The 15,744-nt window shown below is 36.3% G+C and overlaps 3 protein-coding genes, 1 long non-coding RNA gene and 1 pseudogene across 11 annotated transcripts; 2 read left to right on the top strand and 3 right to left on the bottom strand.

The window, feature by feature from the left end:
* LOC106320552 overlaps nt 1-708 on the top strand; it is a 6,533-nt pseudogene extending 5,825 nt beyond the window's left edge.
* A 387-nt stretch (nt 709-1,095) lies between these two features.
* On the top strand, nt 1,096-3,052 carry LOC106320557 (proline synthase co-transcribed bacterial homolog protein). The gene is made up of 7 exons (XM_013758941.1): nt 1,096-1,444; nt 1,542-1,608; nt 1,763-1,809; nt 2,231-2,318; nt 2,397-2,530; nt 2,629-2,727; nt 2,836-3,052. Exons 1-7 carry the CDS (start codon nt 1,163-1,165, stop codon nt 2,908-2,910), a joined length of 792 nt encoding a protein of 263 aa, XP_013614395.1. The 5' UTR covers nt 1,096-1,162; the 3' UTR covers nt 2,911-3,052.
* Nucleotides 2,972-5,870, bottom strand: LOC106320556. The gene is made up of 10 exons (XM_013758940.1): nt 5,448-5,870; nt 5,225-5,341; nt 4,991-5,091; nt 4,669-4,740; nt 4,446-4,527; nt 4,217-4,297; nt 4,014-4,055; nt 3,739-3,795; nt 3,490-3,636; nt 2,972-3,396 (listed from the first exon to the last, which is right to left on the bottom strand). Exons 1-10 carry the CDS (start codon nt 5,694-5,696, stop codon nt 3,232-3,234), a joined length of 1,113 nt encoding a protein of 370 aa, XP_013614394.1. The 5' UTR covers nt 5,697-5,870; the 3' UTR covers nt 2,972-3,231.
* A 571-nt stretch (nt 5,871-6,441) lies between these two features.
* Nucleotides 6,442-10,515, bottom strand: LOC106320549 (lysine-specific demethylase JMJ25). Of its 2 annotated transcripts, none has more exons than XM_013758936.1 (10): nt 10,288-10,515; nt 9,573-10,048; nt 9,275-9,490; nt 9,056-9,188; nt 8,711-8,774; nt 7,334-8,639; nt 7,186-7,258; nt 7,016-7,101; nt 6,814-6,933; nt 6,442-6,716 (listed from the first exon to the last, which is right to left on the bottom strand). In XM_013758936.1, exons 2-10 carry the CDS (start codon nt 10,035-10,037, stop codon nt 6,642-6,644), a joined length of 2,538 nt encoding a protein of 845 aa, XP_013614390.1. In that variant the 5' UTR covers nt 10,038-10,048; nt 10,288-10,515; the 3' UTR covers nt 6,442-6,641. The 2 variants fall into 2 exon arrangements, with proteins under 2 accessions (XP_013614390.1, XP_013614389.1); XM_013758935.1 differs by having other exon boundaries at nt 9,573-10,052; nt 10,288-10,514.
* A 2,296-nt stretch (nt 10,516-12,811) lies between these two features.
* Nucleotides 12,812-15,604, bottom strand: LOC106320550. 7 transcript variants are annotated; one of them, XR_001265864.1, is made up of 7 exons: nt 15,269-15,604; nt 14,755-15,192; nt 14,384-14,651; nt 14,072-14,304; nt 13,861-13,984; nt 13,273-13,569; nt 12,812-13,160 (listed from the first exon to the last, which is right to left on the bottom strand). It is a non-coding gene; the product is annotated as an uncharacterized LOC106320550 (long non-coding RNA). The 7 variants fall into 7 exon arrangements; XR_001265860.1 differs by having other exon boundaries at nt 14,072-14,330; nt 14,396-14,651; XR_001265865.1 differs by having other exon boundaries at nt 14,396-14,651.
* Nucleotides 15,605-15,744: the final 140 nt, after the last annotated feature.

Below are 15,744 nucleotides of genomic sequence, written 5' to 3'. Positions count from 1 at the left end.
GGATGTGTTGTTTAGATGAAAATGTATTATTTGGGTCTTTTAAAAAGATGTGTTGTTTCAAATAGATGACGGTTGAAAGAAGAGTTGTCATTGTGTCTCTTAAAATGATGTGTTGTTTAAAATAGATGTCTGTTGATAGAAGAGTTGCCAAAAAAATTGATGACATCATCATCTATAGAAAGAGTGTTTTATATCCATTAGATCATAAAATATGAAAAATGCTGACCATTGGATCAAACTTTTTTTTCCTATTAAAAAATGATGATTTCATAGGAGGACAAAATCATGTTTGCTATTATATAAAGATTGATTTCATAGGAGGACAAAATCATGTTTGCTATTATATATAGATTGAATCTTTTTGATATATTTCGCAGATCCTAACCTCATAAAGCATAAACGCATTGGAGCAGTCGCAGGTAACTAAGCAAGGTTACTATTATTACCATATGATATATGTTTGGTCATCTTATTACTATATGATTTTGTATTCAATTTTGATAAAAAATAATTAAGTACTTGTGAGTTGTGACTAGTGATCTGATCTAAACCGAACAATTTGTGGTTATCAGGAACGGTGACGGCGGTTTCAGCGGGCCGAGCTATTGGCGTTGGGGGTGGAATCTTTTGGTACTTGAGTTGAGGAGAGTGAGAGCCAAAGCTCCTGTCACTTGTGGAGTTCAAAGCAATGAGAACAGAATCTTCTAAAAGCATTAGAACATGTTTCCTTAAAAGGCAAAAGCATGATCGCACACCCTCTTTTATTCTGTTTCATTCCTTTTTTTTGTATACTACAAGTTTGGGATAAAAAGAATTTAGCATATCTTGTTGCCTTTTTCCTTTTGATAATTCGCTTTTTTTTTTGTTTCCCGCAATTTATAGTAAATTTTTCGTAGGAATCACTACCATTTACCAATAAAGGAAACTTAATTATGTAACAAGAAAATATAGTTGCACTGTAAAAAAAACATTTACGCTGTATAGGTCAGGGCTGTAATAGCGTCCCAATTTCGATTTACTGCGGTTAACTTTTATTTTTATAGTATTTTCGTTCATTTGTCTTTCATCGAAACGCAGCGTATAATGCACGTCTACGTCATTCTCTTCCACAAAACTGTGACCAGAGAGTGTGATTAAGAAAAAAGGAAGCTATCAGCTTTCGATGAACGATCTCGAAAACAAAGACACGCACACGAACGAGCCATCAGGACACGTGGCGGAACCGGTCATGTCAGCGGCGGCGATGGATGGCGTGGCGGCTTTGCGATCGGTGTTTCAGCGGGTGAACAAGGCGGCGGAGAAAGCGGGTCGCGCGTCGGATCGGATACGGGTCGTAGCGGTGAGCAAGACGAAGCCAGTTTCTCTGATTCGGCAAGTGTACGACGCGGGTCAGAGGTCTTTTGGGGAGAACTACGTGCAGGAGATCATTGAGAAGGCCCCACAGGTTCGAATCAGTTTTGAAAGTTTGAATCTTTTTGGTAATATTTGGATTTAAAAAGTCTGATCTTTTTTTTTTTGTTTTTTGCGATTTGAAATTGAAGCTTCCTGAAGATATAGAATGGCATTTCATTGGGAATCTGCAGAGTAACAAAGTGAAGCCTTTGCTAAGTAAGTGTTGTTGTTGGTTCATTGGTTTTGAGACGTTAGTTCTGTTATTCGGTTATACTGAATTGGTCTGAATTTGAGTGTAATGCTGAGTTTCTATGTATGTGTTTGATATGTTCTGGTCTTGATTCTTTGATTTGTTTGCTTGTTTGATCAGCTGGAGTGCCTAACCTTGTGATGGTGGAAAGTGTGGACGATGAGAAGGTAAATATTCTATATATTAGGAGTAGAGTTTATTGGTTTGTAGCCTTCTTTCGAGGTCTTAAAGGAGGTAACAAGACTGTAGATAGTGGAATATGTAGAATGAGATCAATCGTTTGTTGAATCTTTTCTGTATAATTGGATGGCAATGTTGTGGGTTAGTGGATGTTGAGTATGAGTAGAGATGCATTGAGAGTTTAGTTAAGGTCATAACGTATAATAATCTTCTAGAAATACAAAGACATTGCGGGGTTTTTGACACTGGAGGAGCTCCAACTTAACCACAGTTACATTACTAGCTCAGCCTCAGGGCTCTTTGAAAGCAACCTTGTAACTTGTTTCTCAGTTGTTATGCCTCTCACACTGGAGGAAACATCAGGAACACGCATCTGACAAACGTTGGTTATCTCATTTGCTTTCATAGATTGCAAACATGCTTGATCGTGTGGTTGGAAACATCGGAAGAAAGCCTTTGAAGGTCTTGGTCCAAGTGAATACCAGTGGCGAAGAGTGTAAGAATCTGAGAATCTCCAACTTTTTCTTCGCATCCAACTCAAATGTTTCCATTTCTACGTTTCTTTACATGACAGCGAAATTCGGCGTGGAGCCCTGTGGATGCGTAGGACTAGCAAAGCACGTGAAGGAAGCCTGCTCGAACCTCGAGTTTTCTGGTTTGATGACGATAGGGATGGCTGATTACACTTCAACCCCCGAGAACTTCAAGGTTTATATAATTTTAATGGAATCTAAAGAAACGTTTGGTAATATCATGGGAACACTTACCAAAAAGAAGCTCTCTTTTGTTTCTTATTATATCTGTAGATGCTTGCGAAATGCAGAAGTGAAGTGTGTGAGGCGCTGGGAATACCTGAGGAGCAGTGCGAGCTGTCGATGGGGATGTCTGGTGACTTTGAGTTAGCCGTAAGTTTCTGATCAACACCATGTTGTCAATTAAGTACAGAACTGAGAACACTGAGTTCTGGTCAAAATGTTAAAAGAGTTTTGTCCCTTGATTTTTTCTATATGCAGATTGAATTGGGAAGCACAAATGTGAGAATAGGATCGACGATCTTCGGGGCGAGAGAGTATCCTAAGAAAAAATGAACTGCTTGCAAACACTTTGAAACTGTGATTAAAAACATCAAAACCAGTTTCCCAGGAAGAATAAACATAAACTGCTGTTTTATTATTGGTGGAATGATATGTTGCAAGACATAATGTTAATCAAAGCCCGTTTCTTCAGACATATTAATAGAAAATGTTTACCAAACAAAATTCGAAAGTAGTTGCTTGACCTCATGAGTGATGTTATCAATGCTATTACCTAATCTATGTGAACTCTCTGTTGCTTGACCTAGAAGATACGCACCCTTTTCTCAGTTTGTAAAACACTTGCTTACACTGTTGCTGAGTTAAATATATCACTTATAAAGTTATGTTTTTGGACGATCCTATTAGTCCTTCCTTCACAAGGCGCATTGCGGCTCCTTCAGTGAACTTCCTTGCAAAGAGAAAGCATGGGACGGGTTTCGAGTCCGCCTTGCACCATTCTGTTCGTGATTCAGTCTCGTAATAGACATGGTCTATTTTCTGTTCCAAGAAAAGAAAAAAAGAATTAATGATTACTCAAAAGTATAGATCCAATGGTTGTGATGCTTATCACAAACAAAGATATAATGTTACCTTTATTTCCTTTATTTGCCCAGGGCCGGAGTTTTCAAATGTGAAAGTGACGGGATGCCACGTTTGGGTTTCATATTTTGAACCCGAAACGTTCCATACAGTATATGTCAGTGTTCTTCGTTCCATTTCATTCTCTAGTCCACACATCTGGAAATTAAAAAATGGTATAGTAACGTAATTAATACGAAACTTTTTAGATGGAGAAAAGGAACAACAAACGGGAGAGATGTTTCTAAGAATGATTATTACCGTAAGCAATGTTTGAACATAGTGTTCATCAGGGATGCAGTTACGCCGGTTCTGTCTCTGAGTTCACATCAAACGCCACAGGTTTAAACATCAGTTCAATTGAGAAAGAAATACGCATATCAACGGAGAGAAGTGTCATAGACTTCAATATATACTATATAGACATCACTGAAACTTTATTTCAAACCAACACAAAGAAATATTATCTACATAAATTGACAATCCAAGCTGCTGCTATCAATGAAAAGAAATGTCAATGTGGAAGTATCACTTACAAAAAACAACCATGCCTCCTGAGAACCTAAAGGTGGAGCTCTCTGCAAATCGAAAGAGAAATCACCTCATCATTTGTTGTTTCTTCGTCAAAAAGGAATCAAGAGTGACGTTAAAAACAATAATAGATACTCTGAGGTTTCGCTTAATGGTGATTGCAAGCAGTAACGGAAACTGAATCTACATAAAGCCTGATGATCTTTACCTTGCAAAATTTCTTAAAAACTGGGAATACGATACCATCATTAACAATGACCTCTGCATGACTTCTGATCACAGATATCCACTGCAATAGATAAAACAAGGATGAAATTAAAATATTCATGAGCTGAACCCTTGTCCCTCTCACTCTGATGCTTAAAATTTCCAGAAGAAACTAGGCTTAAGATACTAATTCTCTAATGTTCGTTTCAAAAGCAAGATAATGAAGATACCTGGGAACCTTTACGCCATTTCTCTTCAGGTATGACAGAAGACATATTCACACTGTACCGTGTCTCTTTAGTATGAAGAAAACTGTAAGTAGAGAGAAACACAGTCATCAAAATCTGAAAAACCTCCTCTTATATACCAGCTATCAGGCCATATAAGCCAAATGCACCCACTAACATATTAACAAGTACTGAGAAATCTCAAAAGGTTCAGAATTGCAATCACCTATCCACAAAACTCCTCGGTGATGAGATAACATATCTGTATATATAGCCAAAGTCATATAACGGAGCACATCTGCAAAACAGAAAGTAGAAGCAAAAATGCTACGAGTGTGAGAACACAAATGAGTATATGTATGTGTGTTCTGTACTGCACAAGTCCACTTCTGCATTAGCAGTTCAAAGCTAAAACCAAGAGGTACTGTAATTGACTAACCATGTAGTGCCGACTAATCGTATGCAAAATACAGTAAAGAGAATAAACCAAGGAATGCAATCCAGCAAAGGAAAGCATTAGATGATTAATAATTCTCAGAGAAGCGGACCTGTCAGAGAGAAGAACAAATCTTTGATTTGACAGATCCTCTAAAGCAGAAGCAAACAACAATCTCTCAGCTGCAATCATGCTGGATTCTCCCCATATTACCTATAACCATGACACCCTAAGTTTAGATTCATCAATTATAATCCCTAGAAACAGTTAATAAATACCAAAAAGGCTTTTCTCTGCTGATACATTCTCAGGCATATAATATAAACTGATAATGAACAACACTCACCTTGATGCTATTGTTCAACTGTCGGTTATAGAAATACTGCGATCTCGTGGTTTCTTCATTGAACACGAAACCAGGTACTGAATGTACATAAACAGAGTAATTCGCCTGATCAACACCCTACCAAAATCACCAAAAACAGTAACTTTCCACATTTAGAAAACAAAACAGCCATTGACAGAGTGACACGAGCTAAATCAAATACGTTATCCTAAAAATCCCAAACCTTGAAGAAACTATCCCACAGAAAATCAAGCGGGAGATCACGCCGAGCTAAGAAGAGGAAAGCCACCTTCGGACGGTCGCCGGAGTAATCACGGAGCGCGACGGAGAGCGGCGGCGCCAATGTCGCGACGGAACGGTACTGTAACTGGATCCTTAGGAGAGCGAGAAGGCATAGGGAGACGGAGAAAGCGATGACGAGCTTCCACCCGAGCCACACGACGCCGCGACGCGACGCCGGTTTCCTCGTCATTGTATCGTACCTCACGGAGGAAGATTTGCGATCAGCAACTCACCGTCGCCCACCGATCAACATCGTTTTTAGGGTTTTGAAGTCAGAAGGAGAGATCGAAACTGTAAAAAATTGGCGTTAGTACATTTTTGGAATTTGAGAGATAAGAAGAAGAAGAAGACAGGAGATGACGATATGATGGTAGACGGGAGTCGCGTAGATTTTTCTTTTATACGTCCTCGTATTAGATAGTCCACGTACGCGTCTTAATGTTCTGTGGGACCCCAGTATAATACAAGTCTAATATTAATGACAAATTGTTATTCAACCAACATACTCAGAAATACTATTATTTAAAAGATTTGACTATTTTTAGTCCAATTCTAAATATTACTAGTATTAGGCCCGGGACGGATCGGTTATCCGGGCAATTTTAAGATATCCGGATCCGGATCCTTATTCGACGGATCCATAATTTTACTATCCTTATCCGGATCCGGGGTTCGCGGATATCCAGGTGTCGGATATCCTTCTAAGAAAAATGATTTAATTGTCAAAATCAAAGAAAAAATTCATCAACATGTTTAATTTTCAAATTACACAATCAAAATTTTACAACACACCAACCAACAGACACAAAACAATAACTTCATAAATCTAGTAAACCATTTTTTTTTTTAAACTGAAAGATGTCATCAACAGCACAACTATCATGATGTTCAAGTATCATATAATCTCAAGTACCACAAAACAATGCAAAAGTACATTAGCAACTTTCCATTTTCATATACCAAAAAAGAATGGCTTCCAGTTCAACATGTTCAAAAAGTTACACCCAAAAAAGGGAAATCATTTCCATAACATCAAAAGAAAACTACAATCGACCCCCATCCAAAGCTTTACAATCTACAAGACCTGCTATTACAAGGTTTGAGAACCATGTCACAACAAAAGTTTAAGCTTCTTTTAGCTTAAATCTGGCAATAATGCCTCCATTTCCTTCAAGGATTGTTCCACAGCGTAAATCACCATCTTCTTTATCTGTTTCACATGACAAAGAAAGAAAGAAACGAGTAAAACACCAGTAAGCAACAGCAAGTAAGAACATTAATAACCATTAACCACTGATGATAATCACCTCAAGTTTGTCTTCTCTGGCTTTATGGCTCTTAGGGAGTTGTCTAAACTCTTCAGTCAAACGTAGACACTCATGTATGTTCTCTGGTGACACAAAGTCAACCGCTACCTTTGTGCAAGACTGTTCCATAACCCACAACAACAAGAGTCAGTTTTATTAGTAAATATATTATGAGAAAAATGTAAGTGGATAAAACAATAACCTTGAGATTCCGAACTTGATGAGGACAACCAGCAGGAATAAACACAGCTTCTCCCACCTTTTGCACAAATGTCCATGGCTCAATCCCTTAAAACACACAAACAAAAACATATGAACAAAATGTCCATAACAACTCACAAGTGATTAGTTCTCACAGTCACAAGCACCAACCAAACTCGGCCTTGAGTTTTCTCTTATGCTCAACGGTTAAGAACAACGTTTGGTCATGAATCGGATGATAAACCTAAACAAAAACACTCCTCATCAGTCCAATAAATAAACACAAAACTCTGGAAAAAAAAACGTTTATTAATATTACCTTAGTCACAGGAGAACAATAAGTGTGTCTGAACTCCTTGCAATGCTTTCTTAAATACTCCTCAAGCTTTGGAACATCTTCTCTTCTAAATATGTCCCAAAGCGCACTCCCTGCTTCATCATGATGAAACCCATCTTCATCACTAACAGTAACAATCTCTCCTCTGTCAAAATCATTCTGATCTTGAAGCTCCTTCCCATCTTGCTGCTTGTGTTTCTTCTTCAGAGCTTCTATTGCAGAGAGCTGCTCCTTAGTTAGTGTAACTTCAGCCGTATGCATCAGAATATTTACTGCATCTGACATATCACAATGAAGCTTAGTGACCGAGTCCCCTCTTCCAAGCTCATCAGCATTCCCATACGCAATGTACGTCTTAGGACCAAGATCAGGTTTAAGAACTCCTTCAGGAAGCTTAGTAGCAATGTTGAGAACTCCGGATCTAGGATCACTGTACTCTTGGAAAGGCAACGCCGAGATGAACTCATCGCAGTGACGTGGCAAAAGGTTATCAAACTTGTCCGAAGGAGGCCAGTCTTTGAGCTTCAGCATCTCAGGCCACAAGTTACCGTACGATCTCCCTTTGATGTATCCTTCGAAGAAGTCACGAGTTTTGATCTTCACCTCACAGTTAGCTAAAGAATCTATACACATCGCTGAATCAACATTCTCGCATAACGCTCTCCACATCACCTTCGGCTCCCAGCTTAGACCCGCTGCGTTGTTAAGCGCGTTTCTGACGATCACTGGCTCGCCTTTGCGCCAGTGATCTTGAAAATGCAGAAGCTCCTCTTGCTTCAGGACGTCGAAAGAATCAGGAGAGTAGAGGTTGTTGTCATTTGAACTGTTTCTCGAAGCTGCTTTCCTCATCGTACTCATCTCAAAATCAGAATCACATCTGCAGTTAGACACTGTCAGAGACTTGACGCTGCAAGAAGCTAAGAACGTCTCTGCCCTTTTCTCCAAATCCGACATCCGAGTTAACGGTAAGATACGTTTCAGCTCCAAGACACAGTCACCGCAACCGCCAAGGTCTTTTGAAGCGCACGCTATGCTCCCGTTATCATCAGCATTCCACTTAATAGACGGTTTATCATCATTAGCTTCATCCTCAAGAACAGAAGATGAGCTTGGTTCTGCATCTTCACCATGTATATATCTGCTGCCTCTATAAACAAAATTCAACTTCAACTCCGGACGTTCTGAAAACAGCCCTCCACGGATCTCTTGGCAGCAGCTGAGACAGAGTTCATAAGAGCATTTTGGGCAGCTTCGATGCAAGTCAACGATTGAAGTTGCACAGTGGTTACTGCATCACCACAAATGATACTTCAGTTATAAAAAAACAAGTGGTATATAGATTTGTCACATAACTCTTACCAAAAGACTCTCTCTTCGTTTGAGCATAGAGTCTCGGATACATCAATTTGAGAAGTCATTAGTCCTATATAGAACATAACAACATGTTAGCTTGTACCAAAGATAATATACTTCTAATTTTATTACAACCAAAACATATAAACAAAATATAGATTTTTAGCATTTTCAATAAATGAATATAGTTTTGCACGTAAGATAATTTTGTAACACATGTATTTCTTCAAAAGCAATTGTAAACAGTTTATATAAGAGAGATTAAATTTATAAATTATGGCATATTTATTTTTATAAAATGAGTTCCGGTTCTTTACCTAGTTAATATAGTAGCAGAAGATCTATATATACCTTGAATCTTTGCCTCGGTTTCAATCTCTTCATCTTGCGCTTTGCATAACATTTTCAGGAAAGGAAGCATTGATCCAATCAAGTACTGGAGGTGATGGAATCTTTCGTGATCACCGAGCTTCCTCTTTGATGTCTGTAAGACAAAGAAGACACATATCAATCTTGTGAATCTTATTAATAAGAAGGAAAAAAAATAACATATAAATGCAATCATTATACCTCGATTAATCCACTTGACTGCAAGCATATGTCACAGTTGCAAGTTCCACGGCAAAAAGGACATTTCTCAATGACATCATCATATGACAAATGAGGATACCATTTCTTGATACATGGGAAACAATACAACTTCTCTTCACAAAAAGTGCAAATGAAAAGAAATCTTCTTTCTCCTTTGGAGCATTGATGGCAAATCGCAAGTTCTCCCAAAGCAGCCTGTGTAAAGAGGGAGGGAAGAAAGAACACAATGAATTTCAGACAGTACAATTATCAGGTAATGCAAGAACAATGTTGTTACCCTTAAACTTCTTGTCATGCTTCTGCAGTCCTTGAAGTTTTCGTTTTTCACATGAGAATCTGAGTCAGAACTGTTACCAGCATCTGTTGGCTCGATGAAAGGAACTAGTTTCAGTTCTTGTTCACGTTCACGTTCCTTGTCTTCTTTCTTCGTTTTAGCTCTTCTTTTCACAGAGCTTCTCTGCTTCAGTTTCTTTTCATCACCATTTATTTTTTCTTTGCGTCTCTTCTCTCTTGAAGATTTGGTCTTAGCCACTCTACCTTCATCAGCAATAGACCGTTTGCGTTTTTTATTAGACACTCGCTTCAGAGATCCCACACTTCTCTCTTCTTCTTCTTCTTCTGTGTCTGAACCACTGCTCAAACTTGTTGGCTTAACCGGTTTCTCCTTCTCCGGTTTAGTTTCCATTAGACCATTATGCTTGAGATTGACTCCATTGTCAGTAACAACAGCTTCCATGTTCATCAAAACTCCACCTGCCTAAATCCAATTTCAATAACCAAAAAAAAAAAATCAAAACTTTTAATGTTTATGCAATCTTAAATTAATATCAAAACGAGTGTGGTTACACAGGTTGTTGAATCAATATACAGTTTATTAAGAACAACCCTAATATCAGAGAAACAAAATCAAACAGAGGAGTGACTCAAGTCATGAACAGATAAAAAAAACAAAAACAGGTTAGAGAGAGAGAGAGAGAGAGTAGCAGCATCACTTGTCAGATAGAATAACAAAAACAGCTCAGATAAGAACCCTGGACTCAGCTGCACAATTTAACAGACATGATTTCAACGAAACATTGAAGAAGAAAATAAAAGGAAAAGATTTTTTCCATTCAAAGAAGAAAGAGTTTTAATGGCAAGGAAGGTTACAAAATCTTTAAAAAAACAGTAAAAAATAAACTATTAAAGCGCCGCTTCTAAATGCATTAGCGACTGACTCGTTACGAACGAGACCGTACGTTTGATGTGAATTTGATTAGCAACGTGGCTGTTTCTAATTGGCGCTACAGAGCCGAAGCACCGATTCGGCGTCGGTCACATCAACCAAAGCTATATGATGATTCTTTGAGTGAAAATGTTGTTTAAATACTTACCGAGTCTCGCTCACGTACACGCCAAATGGGATACTGGTTGCGCGTGAGAGTCACGTGCTTCACTCGTCCATTAGCAACGCTCATTCTTAACCAAAAATCATTAAAATTAAATTATTATAATAATTAGAGTTGTTGGCTGCGTTACGCGCAAAGAATGATTTTAAATATATTAAATTTCTATTTATCATAAATTTTATAATTTCAAAAATTCTATGAAAATTTTAAATATTTTACTAATTCAACCAAAATTATATAATATATTAACACCAAAAATTAAATGGTGATAACTTGGTTATTACTTTGTTATTTCTTAACTTGATAAACTAATATTTATCATAAGTTTATATGTTGAAGACTGCCTTTCTATGAGTATTTTTTTTAAAGATAGTTATAATGTCTATTGTGTTTTTGAAATAAGATCTTATTTTAGTATTGAAGCATTTAACAACTTTCATTCAATGTCTCAACTAAAAAAATAAAAAATATAAACATTGTTTTTAATTTTATCTTTATCAATTTTCTTTACAATTATTTTTGTATTTTAGTAATACATTAAAATATTATATACATTATTTATAATATATTTTTATTATTAATATCATTACATTGGTCTCTAAAATATTTAATAACTGAGCTGAGCCTATATTATATTCTTATAACTTTAGTGGATATAAAAATATATAAGTTGTTCAGCAGTATGTTCTTTAACAAAGGATATCCCAATTCAGTCATGTTATTGTAATGACCGAAGAAGACTCCTAGTTATAAATTTATAAACACTAGGGTCTTTGCCCGGGCTACGCCCGGTTAAATTTTTTCTTATAATTTTTAATTAATCTTAGCTAGTTTATTTTTTATAAAAGCATGTATATATATTATTTCAAAATATTATTTCAAAATTGACTACCAAAAATATAAGTAATAATACGGAAATTAATTTATTATGTTGTCCAACGAATTTGAAATTAATAAACTCAAGGGTTGATTGGTAATGTTGGTAAATGTTTTAGACATCCATTTTTCTCTAATTTTTTTTAAAAATTAAAGATACAGTATAAAGTTTTTTTAAAAAAGTAATATTTTAGTTTTCAAAATCAACTTTTCTAAAGATTTTATTTAGTGCTTTGAAAATAAATATATAGCAAAACAATTAAAACCGAAGCAAAAAAATTCACAGCTTATTTTCTAAAGTAAAAACAAAAACAAAAACTACAGAACAACCAATCAACCCCACACTCTTTATTGTTTATTTATTATTAAAATTAACGAAAAGTGATGAATAGTCAATATTCTTAAGTTTCAGCTAAAATCTTTTGTTTCATATAAAAAATTGTTAAATCTACATTTAATTTAAAACTTTTTTATGTATTTAGTATTATTGATTTTACATTTTCAATTTTTGCCCTCTCTACAAAATATACAAACTGACATATATACAGGCTTTTTGCATTGTCTATTTCAAATGATAAATAATTCCATTTGTATAATTAATTTACGGCTATACAATATTGATTTGATACTGTGAAAATGAGGAAGTTGATGGCCAACATATTTCTCAAGCGCGGGGTTGTTGACAATGATTCATGTAATTTCCTAACAATCGGTGAGAGTTGGGATTAGAGAGAAACGGTTCCTTAGACGTCAAGTTAAAAGGTTCGCATGAAATGTTGACGTTGCAGTAAGAAATGGGTGAAATTACACGGACTTTTGAAACAATTACGCAGTGTGTCGTGATGCGTATTCCGGAGGGTCTGTATATGTTGCTGCGATGGATCCCTTAATGGGAGATATAAGTTAGCTGATTTTAGGTTTTAGTACATATAGCTTTTTGTTTGAATTATAGGGGAGATATAAGATAGAGTCTGCCTTTATTGTAATACTTTGATAAAGTAATAGGAAATATTGTGGAGTGATTTGTTTGTTTAGTTGTAGCTGTTTATAATAAGTTAATTTTAATTTTGTGAAGCATCGTCAAATTCCCTTGTTTTATCGACTTCAGTAAAAGGCACATATATGTACTTATGTAATAATATGTTTTTCGAAAATTTTGTCTATTGGTATTGTTTTTGTTTGGTTATTCCAAACTTGTAATATGAATTTGTGTTTTAAAAGATCAATAAAGTTCTACTTTGTTTGGAAAAAGAGAAACAAAATTTATGTTCAATATTTTGTTGGGCCATAATGGGTTTAACGTTAAAATAAGTAAAAGTTAAATCCATAGTTCTAAATCCATCGTCAAATTTTATATATGCCTTTGTAACTCAGAATCTCTATTGTATGCTTGAACCAGCCTCTGTTCCTATGGTCGCAACACCTAACCTTGTCTTAACTTGAAGATCCACTTGAAAGAAACAACGTTCGTCTTCTCTAACATAACTCACACTACCATTCATCTGCTTAAGTCATAAGCCATCAGGCGTGACCCATCCATCTCATGTCTCAAACATATCACTTAGTATCTCTGAAAGAAATCATTTCCAGGATGTATCATCCTACCATTAAAACAACATCAAACTCTCAAGTTAAAAACACTCAAAAATCTGCAAAACAGCTGCATTGTTTTGTGAAAATGGTTGAGTTGCATGTTTCAGTGGACGTTTATACCTGAACTGGAGATGGATATATGATCATTTTCGTGTGCAAGCTTGTGGCTTGATGAGATCTTGATTCCTACCCAACTATCTGGAAACGGGACATGATTCACAATGTTGCGCAGAAGATCAGCAAGAATGAGCTGAAGCTTTACTATGTCACCATAGAGAGGCAGAGTTTTGATCTCCTGGAAGACTTCAACCCTGAGTTGTGACTTCCTCTCTCACAACATAATCATCACTTGGCTAATGAATTTCTGGTCGGAGCTATGGAATTCTTCGAGAATGCAAGCTTTTCACTTCCATCTAACTGCAACATTAATCACACATATAATATGCCAAACACATTTAAACATTTTCTATGGGCTCCTATCAATAATAATCATGACAAATCTTAGCTACAGAGAGAGTTAGCTACTCGATATCATTGGTCCCAAGTAGTTTCAGTTTATCAAAGATGAATCAATATGTTTAAGATTATGGGTGGTGGAGAAAGTTATTGTAGAGCCACTATAAGGAACTACATAAGCGTGTAATCATGTGCAAATCAACTATATATGGTGTACCAATAAACTTTTATATTCAAGTTAGGACGGGATACCTCTCTCAACGTTCCTTGATGTTTAGCAAAAAACTCATAGTACTTTATTTGAAGATCAGACTTCTCAGATTGAAGCTTCTTGTAATCAGAAACTGAAGGACCTCCTAGCTTTTGCTGGATGAATCTGAAAGCAAAACCAAAGAAGGATACAATAGTAAGGGATGATAAAAAGATAATGAAATTATACTCATTGATAGCAAAAATATTATACACTTAGAGTACTTGTAGACATGTGGTTAACATATCTTTATGAAATTATACGCACTGGGTCTTGTCAACTGTGTTAACATATCTTTATGAAATAGTGCTGTGATGTTGGCCATCAACTGTCTCAATCAACTGTTCAACAGGAACAGCAGCTAGGCTTTCGTCTTTGTGATTGCTAAGTAGAGAAGCTGATGCTGATGGATACATGTTTCATCCCATACCGAGCATACGTCGAGTCTATTTGGAAATAGCAAGTTTGTCACCTATAAGAAAACCAATACAGCATAAGATTAAAGCCAAAGTGAGAAGTAAATACACAGATAGTAACCAGTGATCATCTGGATGTTGACACCGAAGTCTGAAGCTCTTCTAATGGTGTATGCATTATCATATTTCGGAAGACCAAACAAAGGTAACAGACCAATGAATTCACATGGACCACCAGAGCTTATTTTTGGTTTTCTCACGTAGAGCCATCTTGCAACAGCTAATGACCTCAGTCCAGGCTCAGTGTACTTATCAATTGCTAAGTGGACTCTGTTCCTCAGATCAGCTCTTGTGTTGCACTTGCACATATCAAGAATCTGAATATCATCAAAAGTAAAAGGTTTTACAGGTTAAATCATTGAAAAGAAAATACAATACTAAAATTTAAAGTGCAGTGAAACAAAATCAGTTTTTAGGTACCTTTTCTGGAGCTCCTTTTGCTTACTCGGTGCCTGTCTCCATTACTATAGATATAAGTGGACTGGATTGAATTGGAAGTAGTGTATCTCTCTAATACCAACTGTTGGTTCTTTAGGTTCAGAAAGTATTCCAACCATATTTGATTCTCTGTTCTTGAAGCTCTAGCAGCTAAAAAATAACGCTTTTTCTTTCACAACGCTTTTGAGAATACATAAAATTACAACATGAAACAGAGCTTAGAACCAGCTAAAAACAATACCAATATAACCTAGAAAATTAAGTGAAAATCAAATATTGTAAATCAATCTTCCTGAAGAACAATAAAAAATGAGACTCTGAATAAAATCAAACTCCAATTTCTCTATCGCTGTGTTGCGGGCGTGACTTTCTTGGCAGACCTTTTGCCTCAATACCAGCGGGATCCCTTTCCAAATCAACCTATTTAACGTGATCGCAATTGGTGAAGGTGGAGAAATGACCGCAATGAAGAAATTGGAGAGCAGGAAATACGTACCAGAAGAGGTGGAAGAGCAAGCTAGGAAGATATCAGTGAATCTTTGCTTGAAATCTCTCTGCAGCTTTGTTTTTCGGGTTGGATCTCTGAGATCGACAGAAGCCGAGTTTTGGTTGCCCTCAATAGAACTTTTTTGAAAACTTATATTATTGGATGCAACCATCTTATATAGACTATTGTCTATTGAGTGAGAAAGTAGAAGAAGGAGAGAGTTTCGTGATGTTAATACTACTGTTTTGAAAAATCAATAATAGGACAAATTAATGGCAGATCATGGAAGAAAACTTTGAACCGCTCAGAAGTTGGATAGAGACATTGGAAAGGCGTAGAAGAAGAAGAAGGAATCGCCATCGTAAAGTTAGATTTTTTTTACTAAGCTGACATGGCATCTTAAGACAATTTGATTGGTTTGAATTTCTGATCCTACGTGGATAGGCTCAATGGAGCTCATATCCTCCTTTTAGTATTGTATTGAT

The sequence above is a fragment of the Brassica oleracea genome, unplaced genomic scaffold (assembly GCF_000695525.1).
Source record: "Brassica oleracea var. oleracea cultivar TO1000 unplaced genomic scaffold, BOL UnpScaffold00957, whole genome shotgun sequence".
Lineage (NCBI taxonomy): Eukaryota > Viridiplantae > Streptophyta > Magnoliopsida > Brassicales > Brassicaceae > Brassica > Brassica oleracea.
This window is presented reverse-complemented; position numbering and strand designations above follow the sequence as displayed.